The sequence below is a fragment of the Eutrema salsugineum genome, unplaced genomic scaffold, assembly GCF_000478725.1.
Source record: "Eutrema salsugineum unplaced genomic scaffold, Eutsalg1_0 scaffold_1, whole genome shotgun sequence".
NCBI lineage: Eukaryota > Viridiplantae > Streptophyta > Magnoliopsida > Brassicales > Brassicaceae > Eutrema > Eutrema salsugineum.
The window spans coordinates 11,258,299-11,272,386 of NW_006256909.1; the positions used below are offsets into that span (position 1 = coordinate 11,258,299).

Genomic DNA, 14,088 nt, shown 5'->3' on the forward strand with positions numbered 1-14,088 from the left:
CTTTAGGAATTTGTACAAAGCCAAGCTTAATGATATAAGTGCAAAGATATCCAGGTTATGAAGAGGAAAGAGGATCAGTGGGAGTTATGCTGGACACAAGAAGGTGTAGGAGCAGGTTTGAAACTCAAAGACAAGGGAAAGGAGAGTTTGTTGGCTTGTAGTGTATTCTCACCTCTTGACTTCATCAAAATATTGTTTAGTTCATTGATGATTTAGTGAGGTTAAATTTTGGATTCACTGAATGTCAACAAGACAGATCAAAAAATCTTAGATGCTTTCTTTCAACGAGATAAGATGCAAGAAAATCAAGTTATTAACAAACATCAAGATAAACTAGTGTCATGACTCCACAATTAGATAGTCTAGTTCTTGAAATTTCAAAAGTACATTCCTCAAGATAAACAGACAAATGCACTTATATACCTTCTTCGATGGCAATGTAGGTGCCAATGCACTTATATACCTTCTTCGATGGGCAATGTAGGTGCCAAATTACCTCCAAAAAAGGTAGAAAACAGTAAGAACATGAGCAGGAAAAACTCTATCTTGTGATTTTCCGATCTGAAGAAGAGGGAGAAACTAGAATAAATCCTAAACACACCCCATTTTGAGAAAGATGGTCTAATTTGACCAAAAAGAATAAATTCAAAAGAGATCACACTTTTTGTGTTTTTGACATGCGAAGCTTCGTTAATTAAGACATTATATATTTCCTTGCATCCCAAACGACTGTATATCTTTTCTTTGGCAACTTTGATTTGCCTTAAGGAAATGTTTGGATGCTGAAATACATGCTCTTAGATGCTCATGACTTGTCACATAGAGCATTTTTTGTGCAAAAATGTATGTTCTTTTTGCATTTCTTCTAGTTTTCTTTTGCATTTTATTTAGATTTTTTTTGTGTTAACCTCGACCAATTATTTGATTGTTTCTTTTGCATTTTGTTTAGATTTTTTTTCGTGTTAACCTCGACCAACTATTTGATTGTTCCTTTTTGCATTTCTTCTAGTTTTCATTTGCATTTTATTTAGAATTTTATGTGAAAAATGGAAACTGTTGATTGTCAGAAACACTCATCTACCATTTTTTATGTTTTATGGTACATATAAAATTTTCTCATTTTTTTACTCATTAAATATACATCTAATTTTTGTGGTGATAATGATAAGTATTTTTCAGCGCAGATGAAATCTATTGATTTGATGGAAAATGTAGGTATAATAGCTCCTTTAAACACAAAAAGAAAGGATAGCAAAAGAGAAAGCCTTATTATACGATTGAATAAGTCGAAAACTAAAGTAATTGATGCTCTAAAGCTATCTTTCCACTATGACGAAAGCTCATTGCTGCTTTAGATAGCCTAATTGTTGATAAAAATTATTTATTAATTATATGTTCAGATATTTCTATTGATTCTATATGGTTTGTATCGTAAAAATGTAATAAAAATAAACATGTGAGAACATATACTTTTTTTTGGTCGGCATGTCAGATCACATACATGTATCCATATTATTATGTACTTCTTGTGAAAGTATTAAACCACTTAGGTAATTTCTTTGAGGTTACTACTAATGAAGAATAATATTAATTTATTAATTTGGTCATATGGTAAATGCTGGTAAAAGTAAAGTTGAATGACCATGAGTCCACTGAATTTTGGATCCTATCTTCAATTATGGAACCAATGGAAAACTTCATAGTATCCCAAATTTTGTTATGTACTCCTACTGGTGAAATATCAATGGAACAAAGAATAAGTTGCAAGAAAACTTTCAATATGTTCTATGTTTTTTTCTAATCGATTATTTGATCTGGTCAAGTGAAATTTAATTTATTCTGTATCTAGCTTACTAAATAATCATATGAGATATCCATTCAAAATATCTTTGAATTTTCATAGATACGATGAATTAAAAATCGTTTTTCTTTTTAACAAATCAAATTTCTATACGTACTTACAAGCCGCTGGATTTATCCAAGAGCTAGATCCACTGCACACCATCAACATAACAACCTGAAAATTTGAGAATTCATATACTACAACGTCCTAGAGACAATACATAAATTCGACTAAGATAATCCGACATAAACGACCAACGACCGATCTACAAACTACAAACCTACGACCTATGAAGTCATCTTCATACGGTTTTTGATATTAATTTATTGTAATTCTGAGCGGTTATTAACAAAAATTCATTGATTAAACTAATGTTTTTTCCATCATTTCGTAATACTGCCCACATATAAACCAATTAAATTAGGTAATCTAAAATTAATTTATTGTAATTCTGAGATAATTTGCTGGAAGTCTAAAATCTGGTCAAAACTAGGTAAACGGGAAAAACAGTAAATTGATGTGACATTGGTCTGACATTTTGAAGGTGTTATGACTCTTTACCCATTCCTTTTGTTACAAGTTTTTCTTTTCCGTATAGAATTTCTCTCTCATCGTCTTTTTTTCGTTAACATATAAGTTATACAATTACATACATTGTTATCATACTACATACTTTGTTAGCATGATAAATGTTATGATATCTTGTTAACACTAAACTTATATGAATAAAAATTATGTTATCTTGCTAACACTAAATTTGTATTCGCTAATACTTTATTTATCATTTCGAATATACTATTTTTATCCGCTAACAATTTATTTATCACCTCTAACATAATATTTGTATTTGCTAATATGTTATGTTTTTTAATACATTGATACTTAGCTAGAGCTACGATGTTAGCTAGAGCTACGATGTTGGTAAAAAATATGTTACATTGATAACAATAATGAATTATCTATATTGTTATAGATGTTATTTTTGAAGTTAGTGCGCTACAAATACATATAACATTCTAGATGTAATGTTAGCATTCTAACAATAAAATTACAAGAGGAAACAAACAAACCCTCTTCATCAATTTTCGACGGTTATCTGTATGGGCGGCGGTCCGAAGACGTTTCCCGGCGGTGTATCAAAGTGGCAGTGGAAGAAAATGCAGGCAAAAAAACAGAAACAATTCTTCAAGGCGCGTCTATCCCATATATCGCGTGAACGTCATATTTACGAGATGCGGAAACAAGCCGAGCTCAAGGCGGTGGTGGCTAAGCTTGAGCGGCCATGAGAGCCGGTTCAGAAGACACTAAATCTATTTTCCATATGTGCCAATGAGCAAGTCAAGGTCCTCGCGGACCGATTTCAGAAACCCAGCGGATTCGATCTATGCACTGATTGGAATGGTCCGGAGCTGTTTGAGGCCGTCGATGAAAATCTAAATAGGTACGTATTGAAATGATTGAGGAAGAGAGACAACAACAAATTGTTCATCGCTTCAAATTGTAGTGAGGAAGAGAAAGAAATAGGTGAGAGAGAAAAAGAGATAGGTGATAAAGAGAGTTAGAGAGATGGGTATATAGAGGTAATAGTGTATTAATAAAAAATGTACAGTACATTTTCCTACTTTCATAATTATGAATAGTATTGAGGTTATCTCATACATTTACTTTAAAATTTACTTAAACAGATATATAATTGTAGAGACTAAGATCATCTCCAACTCTACTCCAAATTTGACTTCAAAATAGAGTTTGAACTTTGAAGTAAAATTCTCTCCAACTCTATTCCATTTTGAGCAGGAAATAAAATTATTCTATTTTTTAGTCATCACTCCATTTGAAATTAAAAAATAGAGTAGAATTGGAGTAAAACACAATTTCATTTTGAAGATATCCATTTTAGATATGAAACTATACATTGGAGATATCCTTAATGAAAAGAGGTTTTGAAATACTCTTGGAATGCATAAAACTTCTAGTTCAAAATTTATAAACATTTCTTTGAGATGTTCTTAGGAGATCAGAAATCAAAACTAAAATTGATTTTCAATAGCTGAAATTTCTGTTATGCAGTTCTTTATCTTCGTCGATGTTATCCTTTCAGGTTCTTTGTGTCAGTGTCGCTTTTAGATAACGGTTCAAAGTCCATTCATGATCAAACATTGGAGCTAGCAAGAACCTAGTTGGTACGAAGCAAATTGGTAGGAAATCGAGAAGAAGAAAGGCTCCAAAGATCATAGTTGCGACAGATCAAAGGTCTCTTGTTTTCAACTGAATGAGGAACTTTGGGTTTTGAGTATTATGAATCTAAATAGATTAATTTAGCATTTTTTTTTTGTTCTTGTTACTCAGAGAATCAAATTCAGGCCAGCCACCGGAGTCGTCAAGAAGCTTTTCACCTTTACCGTATAAGACTTCAAGTTATTCGGTTAAATGATTATTTGTGATTTGTGATATCGAAACCTTTTCTAATCACCATTCAAGTGTGTTTGGTATTCGTTTCTAAATAAAATTACTTTAGTTCGTATTTACTATTAAGCAAGCACAATTGATGAAAAGTATAATTAATGATAACTTTGTAAATCAAAATAGTTTCACATTCGCTTTTAAAAACTAGTTCATATAATGCTTACGGTCTCCTCTATCGAAAGTCGAGGTGGGACAAACAAAAAAATGCATGAAGTGTGACGCAATAAGAAAAATGCATAAAGAGTGACGCAATAGGAAGAGTAATTGTTTGTTAATAAAAAAAAGAGGAAAAAATGGTTTTGTTAATCTTAACCTCATCTATATTTATCCAATATTTTGGAAAATTCTTTTATCTAGGAAATGGTAATAAATGTATATATTGTTGTGAAAACTTAGAAACTTTATTAATCACTGGAATGTATATATAGAGTACATAGGGAATCTAGGTTAAGTACAATGTCCTGATGGGCCTAATGGGCCGGTATAAGAGTCCATATATGATATGTGTTATAATATATATATATATATATTATTTTTTTTTGGTAAAATGAAATGTATATATATTTAAGGGTAACTATTGTCAAAATTACTATTAGTGTGTATCTAAAATATATTTGAACTATTGTATTATATATATTCGTTGCCCGATTAACGGTAAAGTCTAACGTATTTTAAAACACTCATCGCTATCGGTGTATGGCACGGCTTCTCATCTTTCATACACATACATACGTACGTATATTACCTAGCTCACGTCTATGTCGTGACTCGTGGATAGATATTTGCACACACATAGTTCAATTCAAAGCATCACATCTACAAGAAAATGGCTTCTCTCGTGTTAACATTTTCACTTCTCTTAGCAACTTTCTCTTCTCCTCTTGTAGAGGCTGCTTATAGCAATGGTTACACCCTCCCCACGGCATCACTGAATCCAATAGATTCTTGCAGGCGAAGAAACCCTAATTGGGCGTCTAACCGTCAAGCCCTAGCCCATTGCGCGGTAGGGTTTGGGAAATCCACGATAGGTGGCAAACAAGGGCGAATCTACGTGGTTACAAGCCCATCAGATAGCCCTGGAAGCCCTAAACCTGGAACCCTAAGATATGGGGTGATCCAACCTACACCGTTATGGATCACATTCGCAAGTGACATGGTCATAGTGTTGCAAAGGGTGCTCATGGTGAGCAGCTACAAGACCATCGACGGGAGAGGAGCAAGAGTGGAAATTAGGAACGGGCCGTGCATAATGATCCATCGTGCGAGCCATGTTATTATACATGGGATAAGTATCCATGATTGTAAAAAGGAGAAAGGAGGGGATGGTGACGCAATCACCGTGTTTCAGTCTTCACATATTTGGATCGATCATTGTTATTTATCTCGATGTCAGGATGGTTTGATCGATGTGATACATTCTTCTACGGCGGTTACTATTTCTAATAATTACTTCACACAGCACGACAAAGTAGAGTATTTATAGTTTTATACATAACTGTAACTTTAAAAAACGTATCAAAGATTTTGAATATATTGATGACTATGTTATTACGTAGGTGGTGTTGCTCGGACATGATGACAGTTATGTGGACGATAAGAAAATGAGGGTTACAGTTGCATTTAACTATTTTGGACCTGGTCTCATTGAGAGAATGCCTAGGTATCTATGTAAATATATATTTAAACTAATCCGTATGATATATCTAATATATATATATATATTTATATATATATATAATCTTCAATCTTCGGAACTTAGTTTTATCGATGATCTTTAGCTAGTGGTAGTCCTTGCACCAATTTTGGTTGCTTCGATGTTTTTATTTTCTTTAGCATGGGACCGAGTCCTCAGTTTATGCAATATGTATGACTTAAACGTTCTTTTGAATAAAATTAACATTTTCTTAATATATATACATTTTTAAAAATTAATCTAACTAAATAAGATTAAAAGATTTTGAAATAGAAATATATATGGGTTGGTGACGTGGTACGTAGGATAAGGAGAGGGTATGTGCATGTAGCAAACAATTGGTACGAGAAATGGCAAATGTATGCGATCGGAGGAAGTGCTGATCCAATTATCTTTAGTGAAGGCAACTACTTCGTTGCTTCTAAAAATCCTGCCACAAAACAGGTATGTATATATCTTCATTTTGAATGATCATAAAAAGCTTTAGTGAGTAAACTATAAATAATATCATCTCATTTTTAAAATATAACACGCGAGTCAAAATCATTATCAATTGGTTTTGAGTCAAAAGAATGCATGATTATTCTACCTGAGCTTTAGTAATCCAATTTGCAAAAAACGGATATATATATATATATATATATATCTTCATTTTGAATGATCATATAAGCTTTAGTGAGTAAACTATAATATCATCTTAATTTTACAATATAACATGAGACCTAACATATTGTATGATGCAAATTTGGGTGAATATTACCAATTGGTTTTGAGTGGCTATGTATTTATAGGTGACGAAGAGAATGGGAGTTGGATATGATTTTAAGAAATGGAAATGGAGTACGTCTAAAGACGTTTTCTTTAACGGAGCTTTCTTTATTCCGTCCGGTGTAGCCGTCAGGCCTCCGTACAAATTGGGAGAGTCGTTTCCGGTGTCCCACGGCTCTCTCGTCCCTTCTCTTGTTTACTCCGCCGGTCCTCTTCGTTGCGTCCCCGGCAAGATTTGCTAATCGTGCAATTACTCTCATTTATATATTCATGCGATATCATGTTTTTTTTTTGTTTAAAGGCATTATGCGATTTAATGAATCATCAACATTACAGGAAAGAAGAATTTACCGAATAAGTTATCGTGGGTGAAGTTCATCTCCTACCACTATACATGCAATCAGTGGCGGATTAAAAAAAAAAAAAGTAGTAGGGTTTATAAATAAGAAAAACAAATTTTAGTTGGAGTCACTTTTTATATTTTAACACTAAATTAAAAATATTTTAATTTAATATATCTAAATTATTTAAGAAAAATTAAAAAATAGTAGGGGGACATGACCCTATAAGGTAGCTCCGCCCCTGCATGCAATTTGTTGTATAGAATAAGAGACAAAATCGATTACGTTAGTTATTTTTGGTATCTACTTATTTGTAAAAATTAATTTGTTCAGAAATTTAATGAGTTTTTCATGATTTTGTCTTCATGAAAAAATCAATCTGCCATTGCTCAAGCCATCCTGAAACTTGACTTACTCCTCCTAACCTGACCAATGGTTAAAAGTTTTGATAGTGACTATTCTATCAACATTTGGCTACTTGACCAATGATCAAAACTTGTTTACTTTAGCTTAGAAACTCAATGGTGAACATGTTGCAATTATAAATTTCAAAATTTGTGAAGAATTGAAGTATCAGCATTTTACTACTATAGTTTTTAAATAATACAATGGATGATTCTTCGCCTCCACGAACAATGCTTCTTAGATATCTCGACTGAATCCGACGCGGTCGAGTATTTGACACGAGGGTAGAACTATGCTTGTTCTGATGCCGTTTTGTTGCGTTTGGTTTGGGAGTTTCCGGTTCTTGAATTATGCTTAAAAGCTTGTCTTCTTTTCCTCGGTGCTTCCGACTCAACCAACTCCTTCAGTTTCTCCAGAGCTGAAATTCATCATAACCAGAGTCCATAAATCAAAGAATCAATGGCCTTGAATGGTTTTGCTTTTACAGCTTCATATGCCAATTTGACAGACTTCCATAAAAGTATAAAACTCTAATGTTGATAGCGCGTTAAATCTAAAATCCGCATGTCACAAAACCATGGTCTTTAGAAGGTTTAAACTTTAAATTCTAAGCCATAGTGCAGAATATCAATTCAGTTCCACATAACAACCCTATTTTTCATGTCTTATTGTGGATTGTGTATCCTAGAGCTGTATACAGAAGGCTAGGAAATTACCGGGTGCATAAGTGGCACGGACAGAATCAAATGAAGTGGGTGGGATTGGATAGATAGGGCATGAAGCATTCCCAACTTTCTTCAGGAGCTTTGAAAAACGCCTCACCTGAAATTTATGTATATCCAAATGAACAGGTGAAGCTAGACTCAAGAGCTTAATCATAACAAAAATGAGCAGATAATCAGATAAGAGAATTCCCAGCAAGTGTCCTATTCAAATTCTTCTAAGAGATTAAGGTTCAGTGAGATACACACAAGATTCTTTAAATGTAACTTCTTCCCCTTATTCAGACACACTTATTTACCTATTATTTCTCATCATTTGAGGTACCTCTAGCTTGTGCTTACACACAATTGGACAAGCACAGAAAGAAGATAAGAATGTTTGTGTGTGTGTGGAGTATATAGATTTACTTTACCTCATGATTACTCAGTAATGTGAAGCACCGTCCGGACTGGCCTGCTCTAGCTGTCCGTCCAGCGCGATGGATGAAGGTCTTTGCAAATGGAGGCATATCATAATTAATGACATTTGTTACCCCTTTAACATCCATTCCACGAGTTAAAGCATCAGATGCAACAAGTACTTGAATATCGCCTTTTCTAAAGGCCTTTAGTTCTTTACTGCATGCAAAAGTTTTGTTCAACCAAATGAGCAAATTTCGTTTGTTATGGGTTCCAAGGACAGTACACGGTGCTGTTACTACTATTATAACATTCAAATATTACCTCCGAAGTGATTGGTTAAGACCACCTGAATACTCTTTTGCTTTTATCTTTGGGTCACCGAAAAAGTTGAGTAACTTGCATAGACGACGAGTTGTCTCTACAGAAGATGTGAAAATAATACACTTTTCACCTTCCCATGATTTTAATAGAGCAACTAAATATACAGGCTTCATCCCGGTCTCACAAATCTGTTGAAAGACATGGTAAGCAAAATGTGGAGATAAGCTTTCGCAGATAAATACTACATTAAAGCACAAAGTTGAAGAGAAAAGACATATTAAGGACGCATACATACCAGTCTAAGACATTCCAGCTTCTCCGGTAGTCTATATCGGCTTACTCCAGTTGTCATGAATAACGGGTGATGCAGGTCAAGCTGAATTAGCTTGCTTGGATCTTGTGTCAATGTAGCTGATAAAACCATCTTCACCAGCCTCGGGTATGGTTTACCCTTGAAACCTCTCTCCACACTCCTAAAAATTTGAAGTACGCATCACATTAGTCACTTTGATCAGTTTTGACTTAAGCTTTTAACATAATTCGATTATTATGTGACTAGTATTAGTATAACAAAAGAAATATGCTAGAGAGATGGAACTCACTGTCTACGAATAGTCTGCAGAGAACCAAAAGTGGAAGGAACAAATGGTGTAGATGAAGGAAACAGGCCATTTTCAGATGTCTGAGTCAGTTTCAGAACAGTTGGTAACCAAGATTGATATGCCTCCCTGAGCAATCTGTCGGTCTCATCAACAACCTGAAACAATTAGCAGCTTCATCAAACAAATTTGAAACTAAAACCGAGGTAAACTAATAAGGGAAATTTCGGGTGTTCTTCATACAAGGTAACGCAAATGCTCAAGCGTAAAGCCCTTGGTGTTGTTGATATGGTCCATCAGCCTTCCTGGTGTTGCTACTAATATATCCACAGCACTTTCAAGGTTTTGTGATAGATCTTCGGGATCATAGCATATTCCTGCATCAAGTCTAGGTGTCTTGATGAGCTGTGCGATTTCACCAGCTATGGAAGATTGACCAACAGCTGAACCAACAGATAATCCCACGGCTGGGGCAATAGCATCAAACACATCCTTAACCTAAAGATAGGAATGTCACAAAAGGAAGATCATATGTTTGCGAGTTGCTGCGTATTACCAAAAACACAGAAGTGGGAAAATTCTATTCTTGATTTTGACTGAGGAGGAAACTACCTGCAAGGCTAAATCACGAGTGGGCAATACGACTAAAGCACGGAGGCATGTAACTGCACGAGATGAAAGGATCTGCACAATTGGTAAAGCGTAAGACAAAGTCTTTCCACTTCCTGTTGGAGAGTTAACACAGAGGTCTCTCTCGAAACCACCTGGCCCTATTGTCTCATGCCAAACTGCAAATTGCACCGGAAAAAGTGAAGATATACCCATCTTCCCCAATGCCTTGTTCAACCTAACGCACCAAATGATGCAAAAACAGTTCTTTACTCATCTGAATATCGTAAAGGATGATAAAAATCCAGAACACAGAACAAATTTGGACGGTCTTACTCAATCGTATGCTATCTTACATAATCTTTACACAATGCAATACTAACAAGGAACTGTTTTGTGCAAGCCAGACAAGTTATATATGTTTGTTGTTACCTGGGATCAAGGAAAGGAAGGGTTTCAAGAGGGCAGTTTTCGACATTGCTGACGTCAACCGGAGCTCTCATCCATGGAACAACTGAATTCGTCTCTCTCTCCGCTGGATTCTCTTCATCTCTCCCCATACTCGCTTAAGCGTTTTGTTTCTCTGAAGAATCTCTCCGGCGATGACTAGCAGAGGAGAGCTCAAAGTTGTGACGGTGAGTGAGAAGGTCAGAGAGAGAAGCTTGTCTCTGGACAAACCCAGATACAAGAAATCAGCAGCTTCGTGATTTTTAACGAGTAAAGTAGGTATTGAACGAAGAGAGCTCTAATCAGAATCTAATCAGAATTCCAGAGGAAGAGAGCTCGCCGGAAAATTGAAAGAAGAGAACTAAAACGAAGTCGTTTTAAACAAAATCAAAAACCCTAGGTAAATATTTTTTTTTTTGTCTATGTTTGGCTAACCAATTTGACTCTGATTCGTTTGAAGAAGGTTTATGATAAGATTTGAGACTGGTACAATCTAAACCGAGAGGAACTCAAATTTCGACACTATAAACGTTTTGTAATACGGGTTTGACAAGGAAATAATGATTTAGATGCATCAACTAAGTGTTTGACATTGCAAGATGCATGACTTAATATCAATGACAACTTGAAACGATACCTGGTAACATGCATTCACTTTGTCACGAGGATCCATGTAAACGTGGACCTGAATAAGGGAGAAGAGATTGTTACTTCACAAGACATGACTATTGTTACTTCACAAGACATGACCTGAAAGCCTGGTTGCTTTCGCCAAATTGTCCAAGTTTCTTCCACCAATTTGAAGAACGATGGGATACTGGTCCTAAACAAGTATCAATAGATTACCAGGTCTCCTTTATTGCCTTCCTCTCATCTATTTTCTCAGCAACTTTATCAGCCATCCTCTCTTTACGTCTAATCACAGTAGAAGAACTCATCTTTGGCATTCTCAGAATTCGTCGCAAGTCATAGCTGAAACTGGTTAAAGTACTGAGTTCAACGGAATTCAGTTGATTTTCGCACAGAGTTGAAACCAGAATCACTATGTGCCCAACTTCTACCAAACTAAGAAACATCCCTTCAAAACCTATATATGCCGTCATTACTATGACGTTTTGAGGCGGATTACCCTGTTTAAGTCATTCCTCTACCAAAGCTCTGATGTGCTTATCGGCAACTTGGTTATTTTTTGTATCAACCTTCGGTCCTGAAAAAAAAAAAGAAGGAAATAATATAATTCATCTGTTATTGAAAGAGAAACAAAATGAAAAGAACCTTTTTTTTGGGTCAAAGAAAAAGAACTTACTATCAATCTCTTTGCCAACATTTTTCACATTTTTCAAGCTGTTTTGATAACCTACCACAATCTGTGACGTTAGTGGGCCTGTGAAACATCTCTTTCTCAGGCTATTTACGATGCGTGGATAAGCTATTCCTTCATCAGGAAAATCATGAGGTAGTGGGGTGTTTTCGTAATCCCAGATCAGGTACGTTAGGCGTTATCCTCTAATCTTCAGCAAACAAAAATAAGTTTTTTTCGGTGGGGGAAATTTTATTAAAACTTAAAAACTTCAAACATAAACACTTCGAACAAAATCAACACCTCGAGCATCATCCGCCAGAATCGAAGCAACACAACTCGGCGGTGACTCTAACAAACTAAACCCAAACGAAAGAGTAAATGCATAGTTTGCTAATCCGTTAGCCAGACGATTAGCCTCCCTATACACATGAGTGATACGGACTATCCAGTCCCTAGAGAAGAAGCCATGGCACAGACAGACGTACCAGGAAAGACAAGGGATGTTCGTTGCTAATCCCTGTCTTTAGAAAGCCCACCACAATCTCTGAGTCCACCTCCAGCTCCACTCGAGTAGCTCGTCTGTGCCAGGCGATATATAGACCGTAGTATACTCCCCACAGCTCTGCCATCAGCGCTGAACAGACCCCAATATTAAAAGCAAACCCCACTTGCCAATTCCCCTCTACATCTCGCAATACGCCCCCCGCGCTAGCTCTCCCCGGGTTCCCTCGCGATGCTCCATCAGTATTCAACTTTAACCAACCCTCATCCGGAACTCTCCAAGCTATCCTACGGTCCACTCTTGTTCCACCGCCTTGGCCCGCTCGTTGTTTTGAGTGAGCATCCAACACCTCCTTTGCTAACTCCTTAATAAATTTCACTCGGTCTCGGCATTTCGCATTTGTGCTAAAGACATTCCCGCATCGCCATTTCCACCCCCACCACAAAGCCATGCAAAACACAGTAGACCAACCCTCAATATCCTCGGTCCCCTCCACAAGATTTCCATACACCCATTCCAGTAGTGTGGCCGAGAAAAAACGTTGGTGTTTGTTTACCGGAACCACTCTAAACCAGATACCCTCCATTGCCGGGCAATCGCGTAGTATGTGAATGATGGATTCTTCTCCCCCCTGCATACCTGACATGTTGATGAAGCTCCCAGGTGCCTACGGTACCTCTCCAAATCCGTCATTATAGCCTGATTACCCACTAACCACAAGAAGACTTTAACTCTTTCCGGCGCTACCACCTTCCAAATCCTCCTCCAGAAGCACTCCATGTTCGGCTTCTCAACATCATCTTTCGTTATCAATGAATAGGCTGAGGCAACAGAGAATTTTCCATTTGTATTACCCCCCCAAGACATACGATCTCGAGCTCCAGTGACATTATCAAGCACCAATGCGTTGAGTCTCAATTTTGTATCCTCCGACACATATGGCGCAATTTTTTCCCATAACCAGCCGACACCCTCTTGCCACAAATCTTTCACCATCTCGTCCGCTCTTTCCTCGGGGATTACTACACTTTCTTGATTTATTAAACTGTCCTCTATTAGCCACCTGTCCTTCCAGAATCTTACATCGCTTCCATCTCCTAAGACCCACCTTTGGCCCCTAAGAACCACATCTCGGATCCCATGTACCACACTCCTCCATGTAGAGGACCAGTTACACTTCGGTGTAATCCAGCTCAGAACCCTCATGTCCCCGACCTTATACTTGCTGCGTAGGACTCGTGCCCATAAGCTCTCGTTATCATGCAATAATCTCCATCCCACTTTTGAGATCAGAGCCTTATTCATATCCTTTGCCTTTCGGATACCCAAACCCCCTTCATCCTTCGGTAAGCACACCTTCCTCCACGCTATAAGGTGCTGTTTTCGTTTCCCGAGTGCTTCCCCAGAGAAACGAACGCGAGACTTTATCCAGCTCCTCCAATAAACCCGCAGGCATACATATCACACTCATCGTATGAACCGATACTGAGGACAATACCGCCTTCGTAAGAGTAATTCAACCCGCAAGGCTCAGAGATCTTCCTTTCCAACCAGTTAATTTAGAAGACACTCTCTGTAATACTTCTCCAAACGTTGATTTATTCAACCTTTTCTGTAGTATGGGCATCCCAAGGTATTTGCCCAAATTCGTCGTTCGCCTGGATCCC

General features: G+C 36.7%; 3 protein-coding genes across 3 annotated transcripts in view; 1 reads left to right on the forward strand and 2 right to left on the reverse strand.

The window, feature by feature from the left end:
- The first annotated feature begins 5,135 nt into the window (after positions 1–5,135).
- LOC112082200 (probable pectate lyase 4) lies at positions 5,136–7,012 on the forward strand. Its single transcript, XM_024149551.1, has 4 exons — positions 5,136–5,777; positions 5,866–5,969; positions 6,308–6,446; positions 6,794–7,012. Exons 1-4 carry the CDS (start codon positions 5,136–5,138, stop codon positions 7,010–7,012), a joined length of 1,104 nt encoding a protein of 367 aa, XP_024005319.1.
- A 627-nt stretch (positions 7,013–7,639) lies between these two features.
- LOC18028215 (DEAD-box ATP-dependent RNA helicase 1) lies at positions 7,640–11,270 on the reverse strand. Its single transcript, XM_006414373.2, has 10 exons — positions 11,254–11,270; positions 10,602–10,837; positions 10,173–10,407; positions 9,804–10,058; positions 9,564–9,718; positions 9,257–9,434; positions 8,962–9,149; positions 8,652–8,856; positions 8,233–8,338; positions 7,640–7,934 (listed from the first exon to the last, which is right to left on the reverse strand). The coding sequence occupies exons 2-10, from the start codon at positions 10,727–10,729 to the stop codon at positions 7,807–7,809; spliced, it is 1,578 nt and encodes a 525-aa protein (XP_006414436.1). The 5' UTR covers positions 10,730–10,837; positions 11,254–11,270; the 3' UTR covers positions 7,640–7,806.
- A 2,487-nt stretch (positions 11,271–13,757) lies between these two features.
- Positions 13,758–14,088, reverse strand: part of LOC112081951 (DEAD-box ATP-dependent RNA helicase 1-like) — a 2,927-nt gene continuing 2,596 nt past the window's right edge. The window contains exon 3 of the mRNA XM_024149022.1: positions 13,758–13,922. Within this exon, the coding sequence (XP_024004790.1) occupies positions 13,758–13,922 (165 nt within the window). The remainder of the gene's footprint in view (positions 13,923–14,088) is intronic.

What these genes read in the sequence shown, in the direction of transcription:
- LOC112082200 (XM_024149551.1), top strand. Translation starts at nt 5,136, where the DNA reads ATGGCTTCTCTCGTGTTAACATTTTCACTTCTCTTAGCAACTTTCTCT. An exon ending in CTCATTGAGAGAATGCCTAG is followed by an intron (nt 5,970 to 6,307) that starts GTATCTATGTAA and finishes CGTGGTACGTAG; the next exon opens with GATAAGGAGAGGGTATGTGC. An exon ending in AAAATCCTGCCACAAAACAG is followed by an intron (nt 6,447 to 6,793) that starts GTATGTATATAT and finishes ATGTATTTATAG; the next exon opens with GTGACGAAGAGAATGGGAGT.
- LOC18028215 (XM_006414373.2), bottom strand. Translation starts at nt 10,729, where the DNA reads ATGGGGAGAGATGAAGAGAATCCAGCGGAGAGAGAGACGAATTCAGTT. An exon ending in CTGCAGACTATTCGTAGACA is followed by an intron (nt 9,435 to 9,563) that starts GTGAGTTCCATC and finishes TCAAATTTTTAG; the next exon opens with GAGTGTGGAGAGAGGTTTCA. An exon ending in CCGTGCCACTTATGCACCCG is followed by an intron (nt 7,935 to 8,232) that starts GTAATTTCCTAG and finishes GATGAATTTCAG; the next exon opens with CTCTGGAGAAACTGAAGGAG.